Raw genomic sequence first — 24,142 nt, 5'->3', positions numbered from 1 at the left:
AGTATTTTGAGAACCCTGTTTTGAATAATACATGCACTGTTTGAGTCATGTCTGATAAATCACAGGTCAATGCACCTGTCGTTACAATGTTTTACTGAAAGGTACATACTGTAGCTATACTGTGGAAATCCCCAGTTATTTTGTTTTTGTCTCACTCTAACCTCAATCCGCTCAACTCGTCTTGATCCACATGTGTTTTTCTGACTCACCGCATACTTTTTTGATAATAAAACATGACAATTGACGTGAGGTTTACATTTATTGAAATAAATATTTTCTAAATGTGATCAGGTATACAAGCAATACACCTTAGGGGTGGCTGAGGCTAAGAAGAGCGGGTCGTTCATTAATGGCCATTGGTTCAATCCCCTGGTCCTTCTGTCTCTGTATCTCCTTGGGGAAGATATTGATCCCGAAGACTGTTTCTTCTATGTGTGTTTTATTTCTCTCTCTCTCTCTCTCTCTCTCTCTCTCTCTATCTGTGTGTGTGTGTGTGTGTGTGTGTGTGTGTGTGTGTGAATGAGCAGAGCAGGTGACACCTTGAATGGCAGCTTCTCTGCTGTATGTACCTTGTATGGCAGCCACCTATACATGTATGTCCATATACCATTTACCTAACATTTAAGTAAATGTACTTAGTTAACTTCCACCGGGGCATATAGTGTATATTGATGTTCAAATAATAAAAAATACCCTGGGTGCTTTAATTAATTCTCAACCATGTTGGATTAAACATGTATAATGTTTGACAAACATTATAATGTTTGTCAAATAATGACATATTGTATAACAATATGTCATGTTGATTGACAAAAATAAAAAAAAAAACCAACAAGTTATTCAGTTATTTTTTCATGGGTAATCTTATGGGACCACCTTTTGTCTTTTTAAGGGGAGTGAGTCACCACAACTTGAGTGATAAAAACACACGCTGTCTAGTTTGAGTCCAGTAAAGGGTTAAAGTCGGATCTTGAGCGACGGGCTAAACAGCCAACCAGCTTCCGAATCTTACAGAGGGTCATGACGTAGTTTTCGGGAAAGGGGTTGTTACTTGTCAGGAAGGGTGAGCGAGAACGGAGGAGGATTGCGTCTTTGATCAAACTACCAACCACCAACAATTTCTGAGGGATTTATCTGATATTTCGCTCCCTTTGGATACTGGATATTTTTCTTGGAAGTTTTAGAATCAAGAAGCCGAGACAAACGATAGCGTAACTTAAAACCAGCCTAGAGAGGAGCTACAACTTGGCCCAGGCGTCTAATGTACCGAACGAAACGGAAGTAACTTGCCAGCTGTCTGGCTAAGCTCGTGAGGTGAGTCCATGCCAGTTAACCGCGTATTGCGCGTCCCCGTGGAGTCTTCTGCTCGGTTCAACACACCCGCGTTGCTTGCCGTCTTTCCCCGGTGTTGTCACGCGGGGAAAACCCACTGTTGTTCGTTTGCTTTGCCCATCTGAGGCGACTACGGCAACTAGCTAGCTAACGAGCTAACGTAACGTCTCGACGAGGAGACTCTATCCCGTCGTCAACGGCGCTGGACGGGCAGATAAATCGGATGATTGACAGTGTGATTTAAGATGTAACTAATCTAATTAATCATGTCCAACAGAGTGAGAACTATATATATCCTATAATATGATGCAATCCAATACAACTAGCTAGGGCTTACTACTGTAAACAAAAGTTTGACACTATTTCAAGACAAGTTCTAGATAAACATTTTGACATGGTCAGTCTGTGTTTCACGGCTATTCTATTATTGGATTGAAGTCTAATGGATTAGATACGCCTTAAACCAAACCTCACTTCCAGCCGTCCATATTCATTTATTGTGTGCAAGGAAAGTGAAACCTACTGTTAGTTCTGATCTTGGACCAGGACACCACCGGCTCCATAACTGCGAAGATGGATTTCAATCAAATGCTTCGGCCTAGGTTTTTATTGATAACTGACATGTAACTCATTAAGACAACAGGAAAAGGTGTCACCTTTGTGTCCCACTCCTATAATTTGAGTTGTGACGATTGGTTGATTCATTCTTTATTCCATAATCAAAAAATGTAACACAATAATTTTGACAAGGGATTTAACTGGTTCCGTCATCTCAAATGGGATTATTTACTGTTTTTTGTTATTCTCCTTCTGTTGGATTGTTTGACATTTTGAAGACCTTGGAATCGTGTTATGCCTTTTTTCCCTTCTTTATATTCTTCTTCATTTTTCGACCAGACAGTGAATTGATTAATTAAGAAAATACTCAGATGAATTGATCATGAAATGCTGTATTTGCCTTTTCCGGGGCCCAACACACGCATACACCCGCACACCCGCACACACGCACACACGCACACGCGCACACTCTCAAACACAGAGTTCATGGTCTTACCACACCTCACTACATAACAAATACAAATACAAATAAACGTTTGAGCATTTTATTGGAATCAGAATGAACGAGTTGAAGACTTAATTGTTCAGTGGCATCACATTTTCAGGTTGTCCATCCGTCCTTCACATTCTTGTGAATGTAATATCTCAGAAACACCTGGACAGAATTTCTTTACATCTGGCACAAGCATCCACTTGGAATAAAGGATGAACCAATTATAATTTGGTGCTCAACAGTCACTGTTTTGGGCCATAACTCAATAATAATAATAATAATTAGCTAATTATGAACATTTAACACAAATGTCTAATTGGATAAAATTATGAAATGATGACAATCGGATATAAACTGTTAATTGACTGCTTTGCGGAGACATACAACCATGAGACAGTAATTGGAGTTTGCTATTTACACCTATTTTTTAAAATTTATTTTATACAAAATTGACTTTGAGATGAGGTAATTTCTTTCTTCAAACAGGCTGTGGCTTTTGAAATTAGCCAAAGGAATTTACCTTTTAAAATGCTTCATGGTAAACTAAAATGATTGTTGAGTAATTATAATTGTGCAAAAATTGATTAACAATCTTGACATTGTTAATGTACTTTGATAGAGGATAGTGTTCAAAAATAGTAGTTTGAGCTCCGCTTTGAGGTTTATTGCAGTTGAAGAAAATAATAGGCCCATCTTTTCATATTTCCCTCAGTAACCTGATATTTAACATCAATGAACATCAGATGTTTCACTTTCTTGACCTTTGCATGTAATAACCAAGAAGCCTCTGGGACGTTATTGCTTTAGCAGCCCCATTGTCTGTCCACATTTTTTGAATAACTCACTCACTGGAAAGAGGTAATGACTCTTCTCAAGAAATTCATCTGTAATAGATAAGAAACACAATATTATATGAAATATATATAAAAGCAAGCTTAGCTCGGTAGTTGATTTATCTATGATCAGTTTAAGCTTAGCATTAAACAGAATGGGTTAAGCAGGATAGACTAATTCTCAGTCCAAGGACAGTAATTTAATCGAATTTATTTGTCAGCTGAATATGAAGGTAACGAGCGTTACAACAAGTGATATATGACAGCAATAAAACAGATGAACTATCACTCAACTCTCCGTCTGTCTGTTACTCACTGTGTTGTCTCTCTACATGTCTCTTTGTCCTCTTTTCTCCTGTTTTTATTTTATTTTAGACTCCTATGTGCATGACTTTCTAGTTATGCTGCTGCATTTACCTGTAGATGCTGTCAACACAAGGACTCACAGCAGCTGCTGTTGCCATGCTACTGAAGCCCAGAGCGATCGCAGCCCCTGTGCAGCAGCAATCTGTCCTCCATGTTGATGTCATCAGCTCAGTTTAGAGGCTGGCGTCATTTCACTCGCACTTAGAGGGAGACATCATCAACGTGTTTGTCTTGTTTCTCCGCACTGCATTGATATGTGTCTTTGAACTCTCTGCTGTGGTTTGCTGAGCTCACGATCATAAGTACTTACTGTAACACCTTCACCTTTAAAACACTTGATTGGTTATGTTAACTACACAGTGATCAGCCATTTCCTCAGAGTGAAGATAATAATATAAGGCAGGGACGCTCATGGTTGTGAACTTGGTTTCAAAAGCTTTTCATAGGTTTATCATTGAAAATGTATGTGTTATTATTGTCACTTTGTAGCAACTACTTGTATTGAATTAAAGGTAAAGCTTACTTTGGTGTACAAATTAAGAAAGCCAACAAGTTGAATCTAACATCCCCACTGACTCTCCAATTTCTATTTTTTTACCTTCACTTATTCAGTGTCTGAATGCCAAATCTGTGGGTGATGGAGTTGAGCAGGCAGCTCTGTGGAAAGATGAGGAGGTCCAGTAAGAGGGCCCAACTCTCCTCTTCTCCTACTTCCACTTGGGGCCTGGAGATCCACTTTTACACACCGGAGGTGCACCAGCTGGAGTACTTCAAGGGCTGCTACACCGCGTTGGAGCTCTGCGTGGATGCTGCCAAGAAATGCTGTGAGTGACTGACCAGTTGGCTACTTCTTGTTAGTAGTAGTGAGCAGCTGGTAGTCAAGTCAACTCAATTTTATTCATGTAGCCCAATCAGGAGTGTCGCAATAAATGGGTATTGACAATATCCGTGATATTAAAAAAACGTCATATTGATATCATGGTAATAGTACACATGATACCATTGTGTAAATAATGCAGTGCCTCCTAAATTACACTTTTGCACGGTTATGGTCACAGACTCACTCTCTACACTCAGTTTTAGTGTAATTACACGCACAATAAATTAAAGTGATTCATTGCATTTTTTGCATTGTTTCTGTGCACATCTGCCCTCCTCGCAATCCAATAACTGGTCTGAATATTAATCTTTTTTTGTTCATCTCCTTTCCCCTTTTCAGCAATCTCTCCCTTGTGCCATAACCTATTTGCCCTGTATGATGAGACAACTAGCATGTGGTACCCTCCCAACTATGAGTTCAAGATCACGGATGAAACCAGTGTCAAGTTGCACTATCGCATGAGGTAAGACTACATTGACGTTGAATATTATGAGATCGAGGTCATGATGATCTATCAGAAAACTCTAAAGTATTCCCTTCAAAGTGTTTGCAAGTTGCTGCCTTTAGTGACGGAGTTCAAGTATAATGTGGTAGGTGAGGTACCACTGGTAGTGATGAGGGAACCTGGCGTGAAGGCCACACTTTTTATTTACCATTTGATCTACATTCCAACCAACATATTTGGTCCAGGAGCTCTGGGTAAGGACCAAAGGATGAATTCTGGGATTCTAGTGGTTGAAATGTGTGTGTTTGAAGTGCTGTCCCTCCATGTTGAAAGAATCCATTTTGGATCAAGATGCTTCCTGCTTGCCTCCCTTTGAAAGTGTTAAGGGCGTGTCCAAATTGGAGTGTGGGAGGACTGAATGTGAATATAGAGTTCTACCATGAGCTGAGAGACATGGCAAGGTGGATACCAAGGATACTTTTTTTTTGATCCTGCTGCCATCCAGACGTGTGCCAAAACAATGTGTGGAACGTTCAGAGAATAAAGTCAGGTATATTTGTATATAGTGTAGAAAATAAGGGTTAGGGTTAGGGCGCTGCATGACTGTGGTGTCAATGACATTTCCTCTTTCTCCGTGCTCTGCTTTGACAGTAGCTGCTGGAGAGGAAAGCGAGTGTGCATATAGCCTTACTGTGGTGTGTGCTATGTGTAGATGTAGTTTTGCTTTGTTCTGTAGTGCAGTCTGCTAAACAAGGCCGGGTATGTGGTCATGTCTGGATACATGCACGATCTGGAGCATAAACACGCACACACATACACCAGTATGGACAGGTTTGTGAGGCTGTTCTTTGATACAGCAATCATAAGCATGCTAATGTGCTTACAATGGTAATGCAACATGCTGATGTTTAGAAGGTATAATGTTTACCTTGTTTGATATCTTATTTTAGTGTGCTAGCATGCTTATAGTGCTGCTTTTCTCATTTGAATGACCTGTTCCCCTGCACACTGGCCCATGTCTGCTGTTGGTCTTAAAATGGTATTAACGGGCGTCCATGACTCAGAACAGACGGAGATGATATATATCCACTGAAAAGCACAGGCTAGCTGAAAATTGCTTTATTTCAGAGAAAACAGGAAAAAGGCAAAACCTAAAAGGAAAGAAAACACGTTGTGTGAGAGTGGTGATGACAAAAGGAGGAAAATGGGCAAATGTTATTCATGGACATTTCAACACTTTAAACACTGCATATAATACAGGTGGCGATAGACCATTTAATGTTGTATTGTTGCTCTGCACACACACACACACACACACACACAAAGTTTATGTATAAAGCTCATATTTTCATTTTGAAATTCCACTGCTGGCAGGTATGTGTTTCACCAAAGGCCGGCCTCCCATCAATTCAAACTCTTGGTTTACTTTGTTATGTATAGAGAACTAACATCCTTCTTCCCTTCAAGGAATCATTTCAAAACCTAGTAGTGAGTTCCTTATATTTTGTGATGCCACTGATTGTGTCAAAGCATGCACACCTTCTTGCATGCAAACCATGTATTCATTTTGTTAAATAGTTTTTTTCCCTCCCCGATCAGGTTTTATTTCAGAAACTGGCATGGGACCACTGAAGGAGAGTCTCCCGTTTGGAGACACTGCATCAGTAAACTCAGAGGAGGACAGAACACACCAGAAGGAACTCCCCTACTGGATGCTGCCTCTCTTAACTACCTGTTTGCCCAGGTGAAAAAAATACTAATTACTAATTACCTTATTTATATTGTCATTTGAGTGTTTTAGGCATTGTTTCCCATGTGGAATATATATTTAAAAAGATTGGGCTCCACCAAAAACATTGAAATATATTTGCATTTGTTATTTCTTCCTTTGGAAGTGCATTGTGATTTAAAAGCACCAATGTCACAGCTCACAGTTGAGTTTCAAAACATCAACAACTGGGAGGAAATGCAACAATACCAGGAACAGCACACAGTTCAGTTTAATTGAGAGCTATTGTAAATACAATTCTACAATTAATTCAAATATAAAAAGACAGGGAAAAGTTGTAACTCAATTGTCAGTGCTCCAAAATATAAGAATATTTGGTAAATTAGTCTCTCTATATTTTGTCATCTTGACAGGATCTTTGTGCCACTTAAAGAGCCAAATCCCAGTATATTTCCAAGTGTTCATGTGTGTTCGTGTGTGTGTATATATATATATATATATATATATATATATATATATATATATATATATATATATATAAAAAAATACATAAATATGTTTTTTTGTTGCACAGAGCCAGTATGACTTTCAGACAGGCGTGGCTCCACTGAGGGTGTCCCACTCGGAGGCAGAGCAACACGAGATAGAAAATGAGTGCTTGGGCATGGCTGTGCTTGCTATCACTCACTATACCACAAACATGGATACGACCTCTCCCACTGTTTCCCATGAAATCAGGTAAAACATTTGGTTTCATAACAAAGTTTGGATGGTGCTACCTTTTGATTAAGATGTTAATATAACAACCCCATTCAAGGATGATAGTGGCCACACCTTTCCAATGCCATGTTGCATATTTATTTGTAATGTACTTCCTTGTTCCAAGTGTCCCATATCTGATAAGTGCTTAGCCCACATGCAGAAGTCACACATTCCATTTTCTTACCTTCAAAAGCACAAAGCATAGGAAGTACATACTGAGAGGGATTGTTCATAAATATCTATCTTTCTATCTTGATCCCCCTAGCTACAAACGTTTCATCCCAGAGTCACTGAACCGCAACATTAAGCAGCGCAACGTCCTGACACGCATCCGCATCAACAACGTCTTTAAGAAATTCCTCAGTGAATTCAAACACCGCACAATGAAGGACAGCAAAATCACGCTGTACGACCTGAAGATCAAATACCTGGCCACTCTGGAGGGCCTGATAAGCAGCCTGGGCAGCGAGCTGTTTGAGCCCATCTCGCTCAGTGTCATGCAGGAAGGGGATGTCTGCAATGGAGGTTACTATGGTAAGAATTCAGGAAGATTATGAAGGGATACTTCTAGGATGTAGTTCTCAGTCAACAGCTCAGTGGGGTTTTTGTTTGAGATATAGTTTTTAATCCTCGTGGGAGTTGATGTAATAACTGTAAATGAACTGTCTTAAGAGAGAGAAAGATTGCTGTATTGCTGATTTTTTAATTATTATTATTATTATTATTAATAAAATATTAAGCATGACAGGAATAAAATAGTCCCTTTGCAATAGTTGAATCAGCTGAATTGGATTATAGTGGTTATGTGTTAGTTTGGTGTGTTTCTAAAAGATCTTATATTAAAAATCCAAATAAATATACCTAAAACATTGTGGGTGAAAACCAAAAGGAACCAGAACATGTCACATTAACCCACTTATTACAGAGTAGGCCACACCCTGGATGATTCCAACCAATGTGTGATGTCAACCACAAATGCAGCATGATTAAGATCAGAGTAAACATACAGTAGCCAATTAGACATTTTTCCGGGCTTTACTTTTCTCCTGGCAAGAGTTTTCGAAGAACAATATTGAGAAACCAATTAACTAACGTCTGAGTATTTTTCCAATGATGGATTTGTCTATAGTCATTGTGCTCTAAAGCTGCTGCATGTGTAACTGCTGCTATGTTTGCTTCCTGTTTCTAGGCTTCTCTAACCAGAGCCAAGAGCAGAACCAAAGTCTGAACATGAAGACTAGCCATGACATGCATGTCCTGGTTACTGGCACCACTGGCATTTCCTGGAGGAAGAAGCCTGCTACAGTGAGTGGAACTGTGTGTGAACAAGACAGTGTGTTAAAGAGATGAGGACCCCTAGTTTCAGAAAAACTGTTAAACGTTATATAATCATTTTATTTTTTACTGTACTTCTTCTTTTATCTTTCAATGTTATCTATGTGCTATGGCAATTTGTACTACTCTTGTTTCTGTAGAAACAATAAACTTCTCTTTACATAAAAGATATTGCCTAATAAATATAATTAACTCCCTGTTGAGTAGCAAAATAAATGTTTATATATGAAAGATTATGATTTAAAATAAAAATGAATGCAGTCACCACCTTACTGATACCAGAACAAGTTAAGAAGTATGAAAAAGAAAGTACTCACAAAATGTAAAGTATGTTAAACTCAATACAAAGTCATTGAATCAAGTCAAAAGTTCCAATTCCCTATAGTCTTATAATATTAGTATTTTACAAAAAAAATGTTTTAGTGCTCGGTTGCTAATTGTGTCCAATCAACAAAGGAATCAAGTTGAGGTTTATTTTTTATTTACACAGAATGGAAGTGGACACATTTCCTATTATTTTGATTATGACAGGCAGAATTACTTGAGAAGAGCAGTGCAGTTGTCTTTATTTTGTCACAGTATTTCTTAATTACTGCTTGAGATAACAAGTTTAAATGTGATGAACAACCTTGCAATGTTCATTGCAGTATTTTTTTTATGACACTATTTGACATTTGAAAAATACTTTTTCTTTTATAAATTGTTTGTACACATGTGTTTGTATATCTTTTTAAATAGTCAACTGGGATCGGCAAAGAAAAGGGCAAGTCAAAGAAGAACAAGTTGGATGGAAAACAGAAAAATGACAAAAAGATCGCAGTGAATGAAGGCTGGGTGGTGTTCTGTGACTTCCATGAGATCACACACACGGTCATCAAAGAGGCGACGGTCACCATCTCCAAACAGGACAACAAGAGAATGGTGAGGCAAACGCATCAAAGAGCACTGATCTCGACATTGTCCCCAAGTCACCCGTTTTAATTACCCCAGCTGTATTCAATTTTGTGTAATGTTTCCAACATATATTCAGATATTTGCTCTGAAACCTGCTTATAGTTTTACAGATTAATAGTCAACATCCTCATCTATTGCTAATTAACATAAGGATTTACAATCATTGTTCCAAAAACGATTTTCCCAAATCGTTTTTTTTAAGATTCCATGGTCCTGTTTAAGAAAATCGTTTTTGTAACAATGATAGATGCTGGAAGACAATCGCTGTCTGTCAACGAGTTACCTGTCAGTTTATGTAACTTCCTATTTACTCAAGAGGTTAATGTGACCATGACGTATCCTGTCTTCCCTTGGTCCTGAGCAAATGAACCGAGCTACAGGTGTGAAAGTACCCTTTGTGCAACATTTGTTTTCGATTTACATAAAGTTGAAGCAGAGCCTACCTCTTGCGACATGCTATTAGCCGTGACATTAATTATTTAATTATTATTAATTATTGTGTTTTTTATATTGCATCACAGCTCTTTTAGATAGCCCTCTGGAGTGTTGTGGCTTTATAATAGCTCCTACTGTGATCCTCACCTCTTCCCTCCCTCCTCCTCTCTCTCCCCGTCTCTTCTCTTTTCAGGAGTTGCATATGGCCTCTAGGGGTGAGGCTCTGTCCTTTGCAGCTCTTGTGGATGGGTACTTCAGGCTGACGGTGGATGCCCACCACTTCCTGTGCAAGGAGGTGGCCCCTGCTTCAGTGGTGCACAACATAAATAACGGCTGCCACGGACCCATCTGGTTTGTACTGGCAGTTTTATTGGTTTAAATGTGTATATACGCATGTGCCTGTTTCCTCAAAAAACACAGTTGTTTATACCCATGTGAGACACCACAGATGACGGGAAAGCTACATCCGATGTGCCAGAAGGCATACAAACTAAATGTAATACTGTACAGAAGCAAGAAGGCGACAAGTGTTACCGGCAAAATGCCATAATTGTAATGATCTCCAAACTTGTATCTCATATTTATGTGCATAAAATATTTACTCGAATGTAGATTTTAAGACACCTGTTTCTAAAATATTTTTTTAAAAACTTGTCCATCTTTGTAAAATTCTGAAAACCCTACTCATGGACGCACGCACACAGGCAAGTGATGGCATTATTACTGCTCCCATTCATTGCGCTTTCCCTTCCCCAGCACGGAGTATGCCATCCACAAGCTGCGTCAGGAAGGCAATGAGGAGGGCACCTACATCCTGCGCTGGAGCTGCACTGATTACGAATACATTATCATCACTGTGGTCTGCAATGAGGTAGTGTAGACTTATTCATTTGTTTTTTAGGAAACTGCAATCTGTCCATGTCTTCAAAGCGTACGGTAATGTCTAGCATGCCAGTGATGTACTGGAAAGGTTCTGTGTAGGTTATTCACAAACCAGAGGGCATGCCACACACACAGACACTCCGAAGCACCAACACAAATATTGTTGGCTTGTTTTGTATTTGAATACAGGCTGGAGCACGCACATTCAGAATGCTGAACTACTCTGTAATCTGCGCTGAATAAAAGTTAGTATAAGATAAGAAAACCTTTTATTGGTCCCGCTGTGGGAACATTTACAGGATTACAGCAGCAAACGGGGTAAAGTGCACACAAGACATAGTAAAATCAAAACAAGTGCTATATAAACAGAAGGCAGTAAACAGGAAATAAAACTGGAAATAATCTACGGTAACTGAATAATATATACAATAATATATACACACAGGCAGAAGAAATATGTCTATTTCCACAGTGTATTGATATTAATATTGCACCGGTTGGAGTGAAGTGATTGCAGTGTTTTTAAGTGTTTTGTGGTCTACTGGGAGCTCAGCTGGTTGTGCAGCCTGACAATAATATAGTAGTGACACTTTTCTGTGGTTTTTGTATATGTCTGCAAAGCTTTAATATAACTATATAAACCTTTTTAGACAAAGAAATAGAAGCAAACTGTATAGATATGATTTCAAAAAAATTCCTCTGTTTTATATTATTTCTAAGATATTGACATTAGCTTTTTTTCATTAAAAATGTTTCCTTGCACTCCCACTATCTCCTCCCCATTTAATGTACTATTCCCTATTCAATCTGTTTCTCTCTCTCTCTCTCTGTGCATTCAGATCGACCTGAGAGAGTCTCGTCCTGTGTGTCAGTATAAGAACTTCCAGATTGAGGTGGCCTCCAATGGGTTCCGCCTGTATGGCACTGAGACGTTTCGAGCCACTCTGGTTGAGCTGCTGGAGCACCTGGAGGGCCAAAGCCTTCGCACCGACAACCTTCAGTTCCAGTTGCTGCGCTGCTGCCCTCCACAGCCGAGAGGTAAACTTAATCCTGCGACAGTCATGTCATTTAGCTGACGCTTTTATCCAAAGCGACTTACAATTATGTTACATTCATACACCGTAGATACAGCTACAGGGAGCAATTCAGGGTTAAGTGTTGTGCTCAAGGACACATCGACTAGGGCAGGGATTGAACCGCCAACCCCCTGATTGAAAGACGGACCTTCTAACCACTGACCCACAGTACTACAAATTCACTTAGTAAGAAAAGGCTTCATTCTAAGCCATGCTTTTTAGGAACTTTAATTAATGTACTGTAAAAAGGCTGATTGTAAAAATTACACAGAATGTACCAATACTCCTAATACTATACTAACAACATAAAAAAATTAATTGTAAAAAAAGCCCAGCCATGTTTCAAATAAATATCTATCAAACGATTCACAATGCGCAGAGTTTTTAGAAGATACGACTAATATAAATCAGTATGTATGAAGTGTGGACAACTCACATGGAGTATAAAGGCAATTTTTGAATCACAAGAGAAAAAAATCAATTTGTCAGTTTTCTGCAATAATGTTGGGGTCAAAAAAAATATTTTAAGTATTTGTGGTAAATAGTGTGATGTATGTAATAAAGGACTGGTGAGATGTGTGCATGAGGGGATAGAAGAGAACCCAGAATGAACGTATGATAATAACAGCAAGAATTTCATATATGCCAATGTTACAACAGACACTTTGAAATGTGAGGACGAGTGCGCTTTCAAATAATTGTATTCATTAACTAGAAAATTTCGCAAACCATTTAAAACCCTGTATCACCAAAATAGTATTATCAATAGAGAGGAAATACTGAGCCGAACGCGCTGATATATTTGTTATCTTTGTGGAGTAAATGTAACCCGAGCAACTCTGAAGCTGTTTCTCCTCTGATCTCTCTATAAAGACACAAACACACGTTGCCGTTCGTGCACGTGGCTTTAAAGTTACATTTCAAGTTAGTTAAATTTAAAGTTAGTTACATTTCAAGTTACATTTCAAGTTACAGTTACATTTCAAGTTAGTTACATTTCAAGTTACAGTTACATTTCAAGTTACATTTCAAGTTACATTTTAAGTTACAGTTACATTTAAAGTTACATTTCAAGTTAGTTACATTTCAAGTTAGTTACATTTTAAGTTAGTTACATTTCAAGTTACAGTTACATTTCAAGTTACAGTTACATTTCAAGTTACATTTCAAGTTACTTTTTAAGTTAGTTACATTTCAAGTTAGTTACATTTCAAGTTAGTTACATTTTAATTTACAGTTACATTTAAAGTTACAGTTGCATTTAGTTACACTTAGTTAGTTACATTTTAAGTTATAGTTTCATTTAAAGTTAGTTATATTTAAAGTTACAGTTACATTTCAAGTTATAGTTACATTTAAAGTTACATTCACATTTAAAGTTACAGTTACATTTCAAGTTAGTTACATTTCAAGTTATATTTAAAGTTACAGTTACATTTAAAGTTACATTTTAAGTTAGTTACATTTAAAGTTAGTTACATTTAAAGTTAGTTACATTTTAATTTAGTCACATTTAAAGTTACAGCTACATTTCAAGTTGGTTACATTTAAAGTTACATTTCAAGTTAGTTACATTTAAAGTTACAGTTGCATTTAAAGTTACATTTCAAGTTACAGTTGCATTTAAAGTTACAGTTGCATTTAAAGTTACATTTCAAGTTACAGTTGCATTTAAAGTTACATTTAAAGTTACAGTTACATTAAATTTACATTTAAAGTTACATTTTAAGTTATAGTTACATTTAAAGTTAGTTACATTTAAAGTTACAGTTACATTTTAAGTTAGTTACATTTAAAGTTACAGTTGCATTTAGTTACATTTAAGTTACAGTTACATTTACAGTTACATTTAAAGTTAGTTTCATTTAAAGTTAATTATATTTAAAGTTACAGTTACATTTAAAGTTAGTTACATTTAAAGTTGGTTACATTTCAAGTTACATTTCAAGTTACATTTTAAGTTAGTTACATTTCAAGTTACAGTTGCATTTAAAGTTACAGTTACATTTCAAGTTACATTTCAAGTTAGTTACATTTCAAGTTACAGTTACATTTAAAGTTAGTTACTTTTAAAGTTACAGTTACATTTTAAGTTAGTTACATTTAAAGTTACATTTAAAGTTACAGTTGCATTTAGTTACACTTAAAGTTAGTTACATTTTAAGTTAGTTACATTAAAGTTACATTTAAAGTTACAGTTACATTTAACGTTACATTTAACGTTACATTTAACGTTACATTTAACGTTACATTTTAAGTTACATTTTAAGTTACAGTTACATTTCAAGTTACATTTAAAGTTAGTTTCATTTAAAGTTATTTACATTTAAAGTTAGTTACATTTAATGTTAGTTACATTTCAAGTTACAGTTACATTTAAAGTTACAGTTACATTTTAAGTTACATTTAAAGTTAGTTACATTTTAATTTACAGTTACATTTTAAGTTACAGTTACATTTAAAGTTACATTTCAAGTTAGTTTCATTTAAAGTTAATTATATTTAAAGTTACAGTTACATTTAAAGTTATAGTTACATTTAAAGTTGGTTACATTTCAAGTTACATTTCAAGTTACAGTTACATTTCAAGTTACATTTTAAGTTACAGTTGCATTTAAACTTACAGTTACATTTCAAGTTACATTTACATTTCAAGTTACATTTCAAGTTACAGTTGCATTTAAACTTACAGTTACATTTCAAGTTACATTTACATTTAAAGTTACAGTTACATTTAAAGTTACATTTCAAGTTACAGTTACATTTAAAGTTACAGTTACATTTAAAGTTACATTTAAAGTTACAGTTGCATTTAGTTACATTTAAAGTTAGGTACATTAAAGTTACATTAAAGTTACATTTAAAGTTACAGTTACATTTAACGTTACATTTAAAGTTACAGTTTCATTTAAAGTTATTTACATTTAAAGTTAGTTACATTTAATGTTACAGTTACATTTAAAGTTACAGTTACATTTTAAGTTACATTTAAAGTTAGTTACATTTTAATTTACAGTTACATTTTAAGTTACAGTTACATTTAAAGTTAGTTACATTTTAAGTTACAGTTACATTTTAATTTACAGTTACATTACATTTTAAGTTACATTTAAGCTGCCCTGATTAGCTCATTTGAAGCAACTGTGTGTCTGACTAAGCTGGATATTTCATGAAAAAGAACCTGTCAAAATGTGGAATTTCACAGAAAACCATAACGTGTGGACGTTAGGAGAGGCTTAAGGCTTTTATTAACGTTTACGTGTCCTTAAATGTGTTTTTGGGTGTATGACGGTTTAATTCACAAAGTGCTCTCACTTCTTTCAAAAAAGAAAATGTGGCTCGGTTTTAGAAAGGAGTTGGATGGGGCAGAGAGGTGGACTTTTATCCATAATTGGTGTAAAAAGAGTGAACATTGTGAGACTTAATACGTTTTATTTTTTTAGGACTTTCGGTTGCTCCCTCATACTCTAGCAGTTGTCTCTGTCACTCTGAATCTGAACATTCCGTGCCATCCACTCCCATTATAAACTCTGAAACAGCCCGGAAATCTTCTGAAACCCGAGATTCCGTCTAAACTGTGCTAGGTATGAAAAAATGTCCAATTGGGCAAATAAGCTCCATCCTTTTGTTAACGTTTTAAACTTTAAATTATGTATCTACCTTAATGTATGGAGACACAGTGTGGGCACAAAGATTAGCGTTGATTAGCGCTGAATCAAGTGAATGGGGTTATTTCTCGCCGTTTTTTGGCGTTTTGGGGGCTAAGCGCCGGTCCGAACTCTTAGAAAAGTCATAGCACACGATTCCCGATCAGGCCGCACATTTTTATGTATTTTTACGCATTTGCGATGTACGCTTTGGGATTGCTAGTGGTCCAAAGTTCTGGCGGAAGAATAATAAAAATACGGATTAATAAGCCCGCAGGAGAACATGCAGTGTGGCTTGCTGCAGAAAGGCTCTATGTGCTTCGCATAGCCACACCGAATAAATAGCAAGTCGCTTCATTATTGAATTGAATTATCTTCCATATAAAGGCTATCAGGACAGTGTGGCAACATGTTTTCTAACCTTCCTGCAGCATGTGCACCCTCGATTTATTATAAATGAGAAATCTGCCTATTATGGTGGTTGTGAAAAGAAAATATCCCTTGGCTAAGGTTAATTGATACTTTGACTCTTAAGGTCCTCATTGCGAGATGCAACAACAAAGTAAAACACTGTTTTTTCTAGTCTGCAGTGTCCACAGATAAATGCTACATCAGACTAAAAATCCTTCTTGCTCTGGCATCTAGCAATCTCACACAATAAAATCTGCACTATTTTCTGTTATGCTACATTACAGCTGGGTGTGTGTGTGCGTGTGCGTGTGTGCGTGTGTGCGTGTGTGTGTGTGTGTGTGTGTGTGTGTTGTCGGTCCTTGCTGACTGAGGTTAACTGAAGCTGGCATAAACAATGTGTGTCTGTGTGAAATGGTGTCAGGGAGGAAGAAAGTTGTAAATGTGGGTTTCCGGAGCTAAACTAGCATTCTTGTATTTACTTCGCTCAGGAAAAGGTGGAGCCATGTGTGCATGGATGTGTTGAGCTGTTTTTTGTTATTATCATAAGGCTTGACTATGAGACTGAAGTGCTGTTATTGTTTTCAACAACCTTGTTGCCACTCTGGCATCCCAACATCCCGAGAATAGGATACAAACAATTTACTTTTACTAGTGTTTTGGGTCTATGCATGATTTTACACTGTTGTGAAAATAATATACAGTAAGTATTTAATGGCAGATGTGTGAGAGAAGGACCACATGGTTTGGGCAATTGTGTGCAGCTGAATTTTTCACATAAATGGTCTGAATAAGACCATGTTGGCTGAGTGTTAGTCTATTATAAGGTCAAGGGGTTAAGGAGTGGGTGCAGTGAAACACGTGGGTGCATGGTTGTATTTGGGTTTTGCATAAAAACTCAGATTGCATTTTACAGACGGTAAATGTACGGTGATGCTGATTGAGTGAAGATTCCCTCTCTCTTTCTCTCTCTCCCCCCATAAACCACAGTGCGCTGGTTTTGTCACAACACGAGACACCCACAGAAACACGCATGCAGACATACATGCACGTATAGTACGGTAACAGGCACAAATAACATGTTTTGCTTTATCCTCCCACACAAAGCGCTGTGTATATACAAGAATAAACTGAATCAGTTTGGCAATCCGACCTAGATAGCTGTCCACATCATTGCCACATAGACGTAGTTATTGAGAGCTTTTTTTTTACCACATGTAAAACATGTTCTTTTCTGGTTGAGTGAATAAATGCATTGCAGACTATTCGAAACAATCTACACTTTCGACAGTGTTACAATAACATGACCGTGACAACAACAGAAGCAGACACACCATTCTTATTGCGGGATTATCAAACAAACATTTGTTAAGTCTCTGCAGCTTGATTTTAACAGAGAAGAATCTAAAACACTATCATACCTTTGAACATTTCTTTATAAAAATGGCAATGCTTTGTAGGATGCAAAACTTTGTACAAAAACCCTGGTATGGTCCTTTTTTAAATGTGTGCATTTGTTTGTTTTGCAGAGGTTTCTAACCTGCTGGTGGTCACTAAAGATAGAGCGCCTGCCACTCAGACACCCATGCAGGAGAGTCAGCTTAGCTTCCATCGCATTCTCAAGGAAGAGATTGAACAGGTACACCCTCTCATCTTTGTGTCTAGCCACAATGTTATGATGGTAATGCAGTGCTTATAATGGATGCCTGTAGAACATGTAAGTCCATATGTTGTATTACAAAGTTTGCAAAGTGATTGTAGACCTATTTATTGACAATACAGGTTAAGCGTACTGTGTGCCACATGTTATATATGTAAATAAGGGTGATCAATTATTGGAAAATACTTTTATTGTCTCCCTCAATAGTAAATTCCATTAAAACAAAAAAATATATAGAAACACCTTTTAATATGATGCAATAAAGTACAGCCTCAAAACATACTACAGTCAACCTCCAAACAGCTGAAGGTGTAGCGCTATTGCAGGCCAGGTGCCACGTTATTTCAGAAGGTATGCTTACCCCCCTATTTGCATTAATCCACACAGATTAATGTATGCTCTTAACAACTGATTTAATCTTTTAGAAGAGGGTCTTACCCTCTGCACACATGGAATAAACAAACTTTAAGTAAGACTTTGTCTTGAGACCTAAAATGTATTTAACAAAAGTTCCGGAAGCTTTGTTCTTGTAGGCGTTTGTATACTGTGTGTAACAATTTAGTTTTCCTGTTGTGTTAACCAGGAGGAGCACCTTGGACTGGGCACAAGAACCAACATATTCTCAGGCACACTGAGGGTGAAGAGTGAGGAGGAGGAGGACGCAGGTTACTCATCCTTCCAGGAGGTCAAGGTGGTCCTGAAGGTGCTGGGCTCCGGACACAGGGACATCTCCCTGGTGAGACACAATCACATATCTTGCACATCCTGTTATTATAAAGGACCATTCTGTAACATCTAACCATACTGAGACGTATTACTTATTAGCAGCAAACTGTTTCTAAATATTACCAGTTCATAAACGTTTATGCATTGAGTCATGTTTGTCTTTTGTTGACAGGCCTTCTTTGAAACAGCCAGCATGATGCGACAAGTGTCTCATAAACACATTGTGCTGCTGTATGGAGTGTGTGTCCGCCACCAGGAAAGTAAGTGCATTTTAAGTACTGTGTGCATGTTTATGAGAGTGTTGGGCTGTTTCATACACCTTTTTGTCTCTATGTGTTTGTGTGGAACAGATATCATGGTTGAAGAGTTTGTCCAGCCAGGACCACTGGACTTATTTATGAGGAGACAGCAGAGCCCACTCAGCACACCGTGGAAGTTCCAGGTGGCCAAGCAGCTGGCCTCAGCTCTCAGCTACTTGGTGAGACAGGAAAACACATATACACACAAACAAGTGTTGTATGCATCCTTGGGATTACCTGCACCATGTTTTTATCAACACAATCTTTAGATTTGCCCTCCTGTTTTTGGACTAATAGGTGTGCATGTGTTACTGTGCGACTGTGTGTGTGACTGCGTGTGTGTCTCTGTCTCTTTAGGAGGACAAAAAGCTGGTCCATGGCTTTGTGTGTGCCAAAAACATTCTGCTTGCCAGAGATGGACTGGACACACATAAAGGAGGGCCCTTCATCAAGCTCAGTGACCCAGGAATACCAATCACAGTACTCACCAGAGAGGGTGAGTACAAAGTAAACCCATGAACTCGCTCTCTTGCCCTCTTTTTCTCTCACCCTTTCGTTCTCTTTCTCTCTCTCTGGGTTACTGAAAGTGAAATCTAGATGGTTACAAAATAGCTGCCATGGAAAATTTCAGAATAACTTCCTCTTACCCAGTCAGCTGTAAATGACAATAAAACCAGAATGAGAACACATCAAATACCACAACTGCATGTAAACCTTATGCAGGAACACATTGGAGCTCGTCTGCCAGGCTGAGAGTCTGATGATGATGATGATAATGATGTTGCTTCGCCTTTGCACTGCCCTGTCTGAATTGGATTTCCGATCGAGCTTCCAATCAAGCAGAGGTTATCAGCAATATAATTAAAATTTGTCCCATAATCCATAGACATTGCATCGCGCAGACTCCCTCTCAGACTGTAATTTGTAAATGTTTTGTAAAAGCAAAATCTGCGTTGAGCAGAAAATGGCACGATAATAAGTACATTTCTCAGACTGCATAGTTCCCCTCAATAGCCGCCTCATGTTTCTGTTTGTCTGTAAAAGCTGAAAGTTGCGTAATAGACCACAGTGTGCGTGCTCAGAAGGATCTGCAAACCACTGGACAAACTAGAAATATTTCTTTGCAAATCTTGATTGCAGCACGCCCCTGGGAATGCTACTCCCTCCCTTTTTGTTCCCAGAAATCTTTACATTTCTTCTTCTGCTTCCTTCACTTTGCAGAATAATAGGTCTTCCAGTTACACATCGATGTGATGTCCTTGTTTATAGATTTGATTGAACACATAGTGGGTAAAGTGCTGAGAAACCCACTGGGAGGGCTCTTCCCTTCTTCCCAGCAATCTCTGATTGCTCTCATATCCATTCATTACTGTCTTTCTTTTTTCACTTTTTCTTACTCTCAATTATCCCCTTCCCTGCTATCGTTTTTTTCTCCATCTTCCCCCTTCACTCCATGCAGCCCCTCCACTGCTTCTTCTCCTCTTTAGTCCTCCTCCTCTTTCCCTCCAGTCAGTCCTGTGTTCCAGTCTGAGCTGCATGCACTTACTAACACACACCCCTCAGCTCGTGGAGGTCAGCCAATCAGTTAGCCTGTCTTCCAGTCGGACTATATTTCAGCCATCCGAAGCCAAAGCCTTTTTAGATTCAGTGGATCCATTCAGTTCACATTTTTAAGCCAGATACCCGTCCAGTCACATTGTTAGTTCCTGTTATTGTAGCATGGTGAGAGTATGTTGGCTCAGATCCACAAGATCATGCTCTAACAATTACTTCTAAATGGTGCTTTAAGTTTTAGGCATAGATATGATATTAGCATTTGGTCAAAGTAATGATATTAATCATAGTGTCAATAACATACATTACTCATTATCCTCAGACCAATGATGTGGATCAATATATATGTAAAAACTACACAAAACCCTTTGATGGAAAAGAGCAACATAGGAAGTATTCATTTTCAAGGACAGACAGACATTCAATTGATGCCATATATATAGAGAAATAACAATATTACATAACAAAATTAGAAGGATCGATTGTTACATCTAGCTGAGGACAAGGCAAGTATGGTTATAATGTTGTCAGTCAATTATGATGTTTCAGTCAATTGGAGATCAATGTTTTCTTCACTTGTTAAACATATTAAGTCAGTGAATCACACATGGTAATATCTGAGGAACCGTTCTCATTATCACATCTTACATGGACAATACTTCCTTTGAGGGCATCATCACTGTTGCTCAAGCTGACTTTGTTTGCCTCTGCAGAGTGTGTGCATCGCATCCCATGGATCGCTCCAGAGTGTGTAAAGAGCGCGTCTTCACTCAGCGTCGCAGCTGACAAGTGGGGCTTTGGTACCACCCTGTGGGAGATCTGCTATGATGGAGATGTCCCCCTTAAAGACAAGAAACTCACAGAGGTAGAGGGCGCACACAAAGACTTGGTGTGACGATGTATATAATCATACATGAACCTCCTTATTCATATGTGTGTCTTTGTGCTGAGCAGAGGGAGAGGTTTTATGAAACTGAGTGCCAACTGGCCACCCCGGACTGCAAAGAGCTGGCTGAACTGATGACCCACTGCATGACCTACGACCCCAAGAAGAGACCTTTCTTCAGGGCTATTGTCAGAGACATAGACATGCTGGAGGAAAAAAGTATGTATGAGGGTATTGTGTGCACTGTATATTATACAATGTTGGGTGTTTTCACATAATGGGGTGGGTGCAAATATTATCTAAATATTATCTGCACGTACGCAGTTTTCTTGCCTTAATTTGTTTCCCAGGCATGTTAATCCTGAACATAATGGACTAAAAGCAGGTGCAGGTTAAAAAATGAAAAGCCGTTATCTACAGTTGGTATATGATGTTTTGCATGTTTTGTATAGCAGCAACAACAATGTAAAGAAAGAAAGAGAGAGCGAGAGAGATAGAGATAGAGATAGAGAGAGAGAGATGTTTACTCAACTCAGATGTTCATGAGGAAGTTCACTGGGTGCATTATCACTGATCTGCCCCTCAGCTGGGCCCCATGGCAACATAATAGACTCTGTTCTTCCACCTTCTGGACAGAAATGGATACTGCAGTCAATCTTACTTAAAGTGTCTTACTTCATTGACCTTATATTAAAATCTCAAGACAGCAACAACATCACCTCAACTAGAATATCAATCTACAATAAATGGCACCTAAAAAGGTTTGAAAATGCAGTTTTTATTAAATAAACTATTTGCAATTATTGTTAATGGTGATACAGAATGTGCCGTGCTTGAGTTAAAAATGTTCAAACTAAAAGTAGTCTTTAAACCAGGCACGGAAACAGTTACATAACCACAGAAAGTTTTTGGTGTTTGGTGAACACTGCCAACCACAATAGACTTCCTATTACGCAAGTGTGCCTATGTTGAATAAAAGACAAGTTTCACCCAGCATGTTTAATGAAAATGTTTATTTTTCCATCTCCCAGACCCATCTATTGAACCCCAGCCTACACCAGAGGTGGACCCAACTATGTTTGAAAAGAGATTCCTAAAGAAGATCAGAGATCTGGGAGAGGTAAACTGATTAATTTGTGTTTTTTTATCTGATTTTACTGTTTCAAAGAATAATCAAACTGACTATTAAATTTGCAAGTAAAACCACTTGGCCATTTAGTTTACATGCATTGGTAAATATGTTGCATTAAATCTATAATTACCTAGTAGTAGTTTGGTATGTATGGGCTTTTTTACGGTTGACATTAGCGTATTATTTTTGTTTAACTGCCACCTGGAGTATAATCATTCTTGTGATTCTTCATAACCTAAAACGAGCTGTAGGGAGACCAAAGATAAGCAATTCAGATGCAGAACTTAAGGAGTATGGGCGATAATGAGAAACAACTGGTCCCACACAGGAAGTAGCCTGGTTCTTGTTTTATTAACATCCCAACAACTTACACTTCTCACATGTTCCTCATGTAGGGCCACTTTGGAAAGGTGGAGCTGTGTCGCTATGATCCTCGGGGAGATAAAACAGGTGAGCTGGTGGCAGTGAAATTCCTAAAGCCTAACAACCGGGATGGGCAGAGCAACAACCTCTCGTGTGAGATCAACATCCTGAAGGCACTCTACCATGAAAACATTGTCAAATACAAGGGCATCTGCCAAGAAGAAGGTAAGAGTGCATGCACAGAAATAAACACAAACATTATTCATTTGTATATTCAGTTGCAGGCACCCCCCATGTGTGTGTTGTTGGACCTGTGCTCTTTGTGCATGAAAAGGCACATGACCAACCATCTTTACTTGTATATTCAACCAGAAATGAAGCGGTTCAAAATAAAAGCATAATAAATAAATGTCAGCCGGGTAAGAATCTTTGCAGCCTCTAAATTGTAGTTGCAGACGCTAGTAAGCACTATAATGTTCATTCTAGAGAATCTTATGCACAAATGTGTGTGGCCTTTCAAGGCAGGTTTCACTTAATATGTAGCCTAGTGTCATAAAGTTGAATGTTCAAATTCTAGGCCGGCATTTCAGTGATAGGATTGTATTTTTACTCAGAGATCCAAAATGTACACTGAACCCAAATAAACATACATGTATATTGCCCCAGCGTGGGCCTCTCGTGTACTACCATTACATTAGTCACAGACTTCAGCATCCAGTCTTTCCAAAAATAATAAAATGTCAATCTTCAACTCTAACTATCTTTAAAACACTTACCATTGGTATGAAGGTGTGGACAATATATTCCATCCACAGCACAAAAAAAAAGCAATTTAAAAGTTGCTACCCCTTTGTGTTGTTAAACGGCCTCTGGACACTTGGCTCTGTGACTTGAATGTCATGTTAATTAGGCATTTTTGTCTATTCTATTCAATACCCATCATGTGAGTGGAAGTATTGAGTTTCGTAAAATGCCAGAACCATTTTTATCATATGCCACAGTGGGCAAAATACGTTTTGATACCACTTTGTTGACTTATGTTGTTCTATACCTTTTTATAAAGGTATTTTTAACTCTTTTTATCCAGCGCCTTGATTTCCATTTTATGTATGAATTGCGCTATATAGGTAAAGTTTGAATGATTGATTGAGTACTGATACCCAACCTTAGTGGTAATACATGAGAGGCTCAAACTGTGGTTAGCATGCATATCACAACACACACAATGTCTCTTGTCTATTAAAGCACAATTTCTGCTGATGAATTTGTATCTGCCTCTGATTGCATTTATGTCAACAACTGTGTGTAGGTGGTCAGGCCATCAAGCTGATCATGGAGTACCTTCCACTGGGCAGTTTGAAAGACTATCTACCCAGAAACAAAAGCA

The 24,142-nt window shown here is 37.9% G+C and overlaps 1 protein-coding gene across 1 annotated transcript in view; it reads left to right on the top strand.

Moving 5' to 3' along the window:
* Positions 1-958: 958 nt before the first annotated feature.
* The window catches only part of jak1 (Janus kinase 1), a 25,599-nt gene continuing 2,415 nt past the window's right edge, over positions 959-24,142 (top strand). The window contains exons 1-21 of the mRNA XM_034530111.1: positions 959-1,314; positions 4,195-4,406; positions 4,802-4,925; positions 6,507-6,651; positions 7,211-7,374; positions 7,664-7,932; positions 8,588-8,703; positions 9,472-9,654; positions 10,316-10,473; positions 10,879-10,993; positions 11,844-12,042; positions 17,665-17,774; positions 18,379-18,531; positions 18,694-18,781; positions 18,872-18,999; positions 19,178-19,316; positions 21,088-21,239; positions 21,329-21,479; positions 22,292-22,380; positions 22,788-22,980; positions 24,065-24,142. The exon at positions 24,065-24,142 is cut by the window's right edge and continues 47 nt beyond it. Of these exons, the coding sequence (XP_034386002.1) occupies positions 4,202-4,406; positions 4,802-4,925; positions 6,507-6,651; positions 7,211-7,374; positions 7,664-7,932; positions 8,588-8,703; positions 9,472-9,654; positions 10,316-10,473; positions 10,879-10,993; positions 11,844-12,042; positions 17,665-17,774; positions 18,379-18,531; positions 18,694-18,781; positions 18,872-18,999; positions 19,178-19,316; positions 21,088-21,239; positions 21,329-21,479; positions 22,292-22,380; positions 22,788-22,980; positions 24,065-24,142 (2,959 nt within the window). The 5' untranslated portion in view covers positions 959-1,314; positions 4,195-4,201. The remainder of the gene's footprint in view (positions 1,315-4,194; positions 4,407-4,801; positions 4,926-6,506; positions 6,652-7,210; positions 7,375-7,663; positions 7,933-8,587; positions 8,704-9,471; positions 9,655-10,315; positions 10,474-10,878; positions 10,994-11,843; positions 12,043-17,664; positions 17,775-18,378; positions 18,532-18,693; positions 18,782-18,871; positions 19,000-19,177; positions 19,317-21,087; positions 21,240-21,328; positions 21,480-22,291; positions 22,381-22,787; positions 22,981-24,064) is intronic.

This window comes from Cyclopterus lumpus, chromosome 4 (genome assembly GCF_009769545.1).
Source record: "Cyclopterus lumpus isolate fCycLum1 chromosome 4, fCycLum1.pri, whole genome shotgun sequence".
NCBI classification, from domain to species: domain Eukaryota; kingdom Metazoa; phylum Chordata; class Actinopteri; order Perciformes; family Cyclopteridae; genus Cyclopterus; species Cyclopterus lumpus.
Note: the sequence above shows the minus strand (reverse complement) of the source record. Positions and strands in the feature narration are given on the sequence as shown.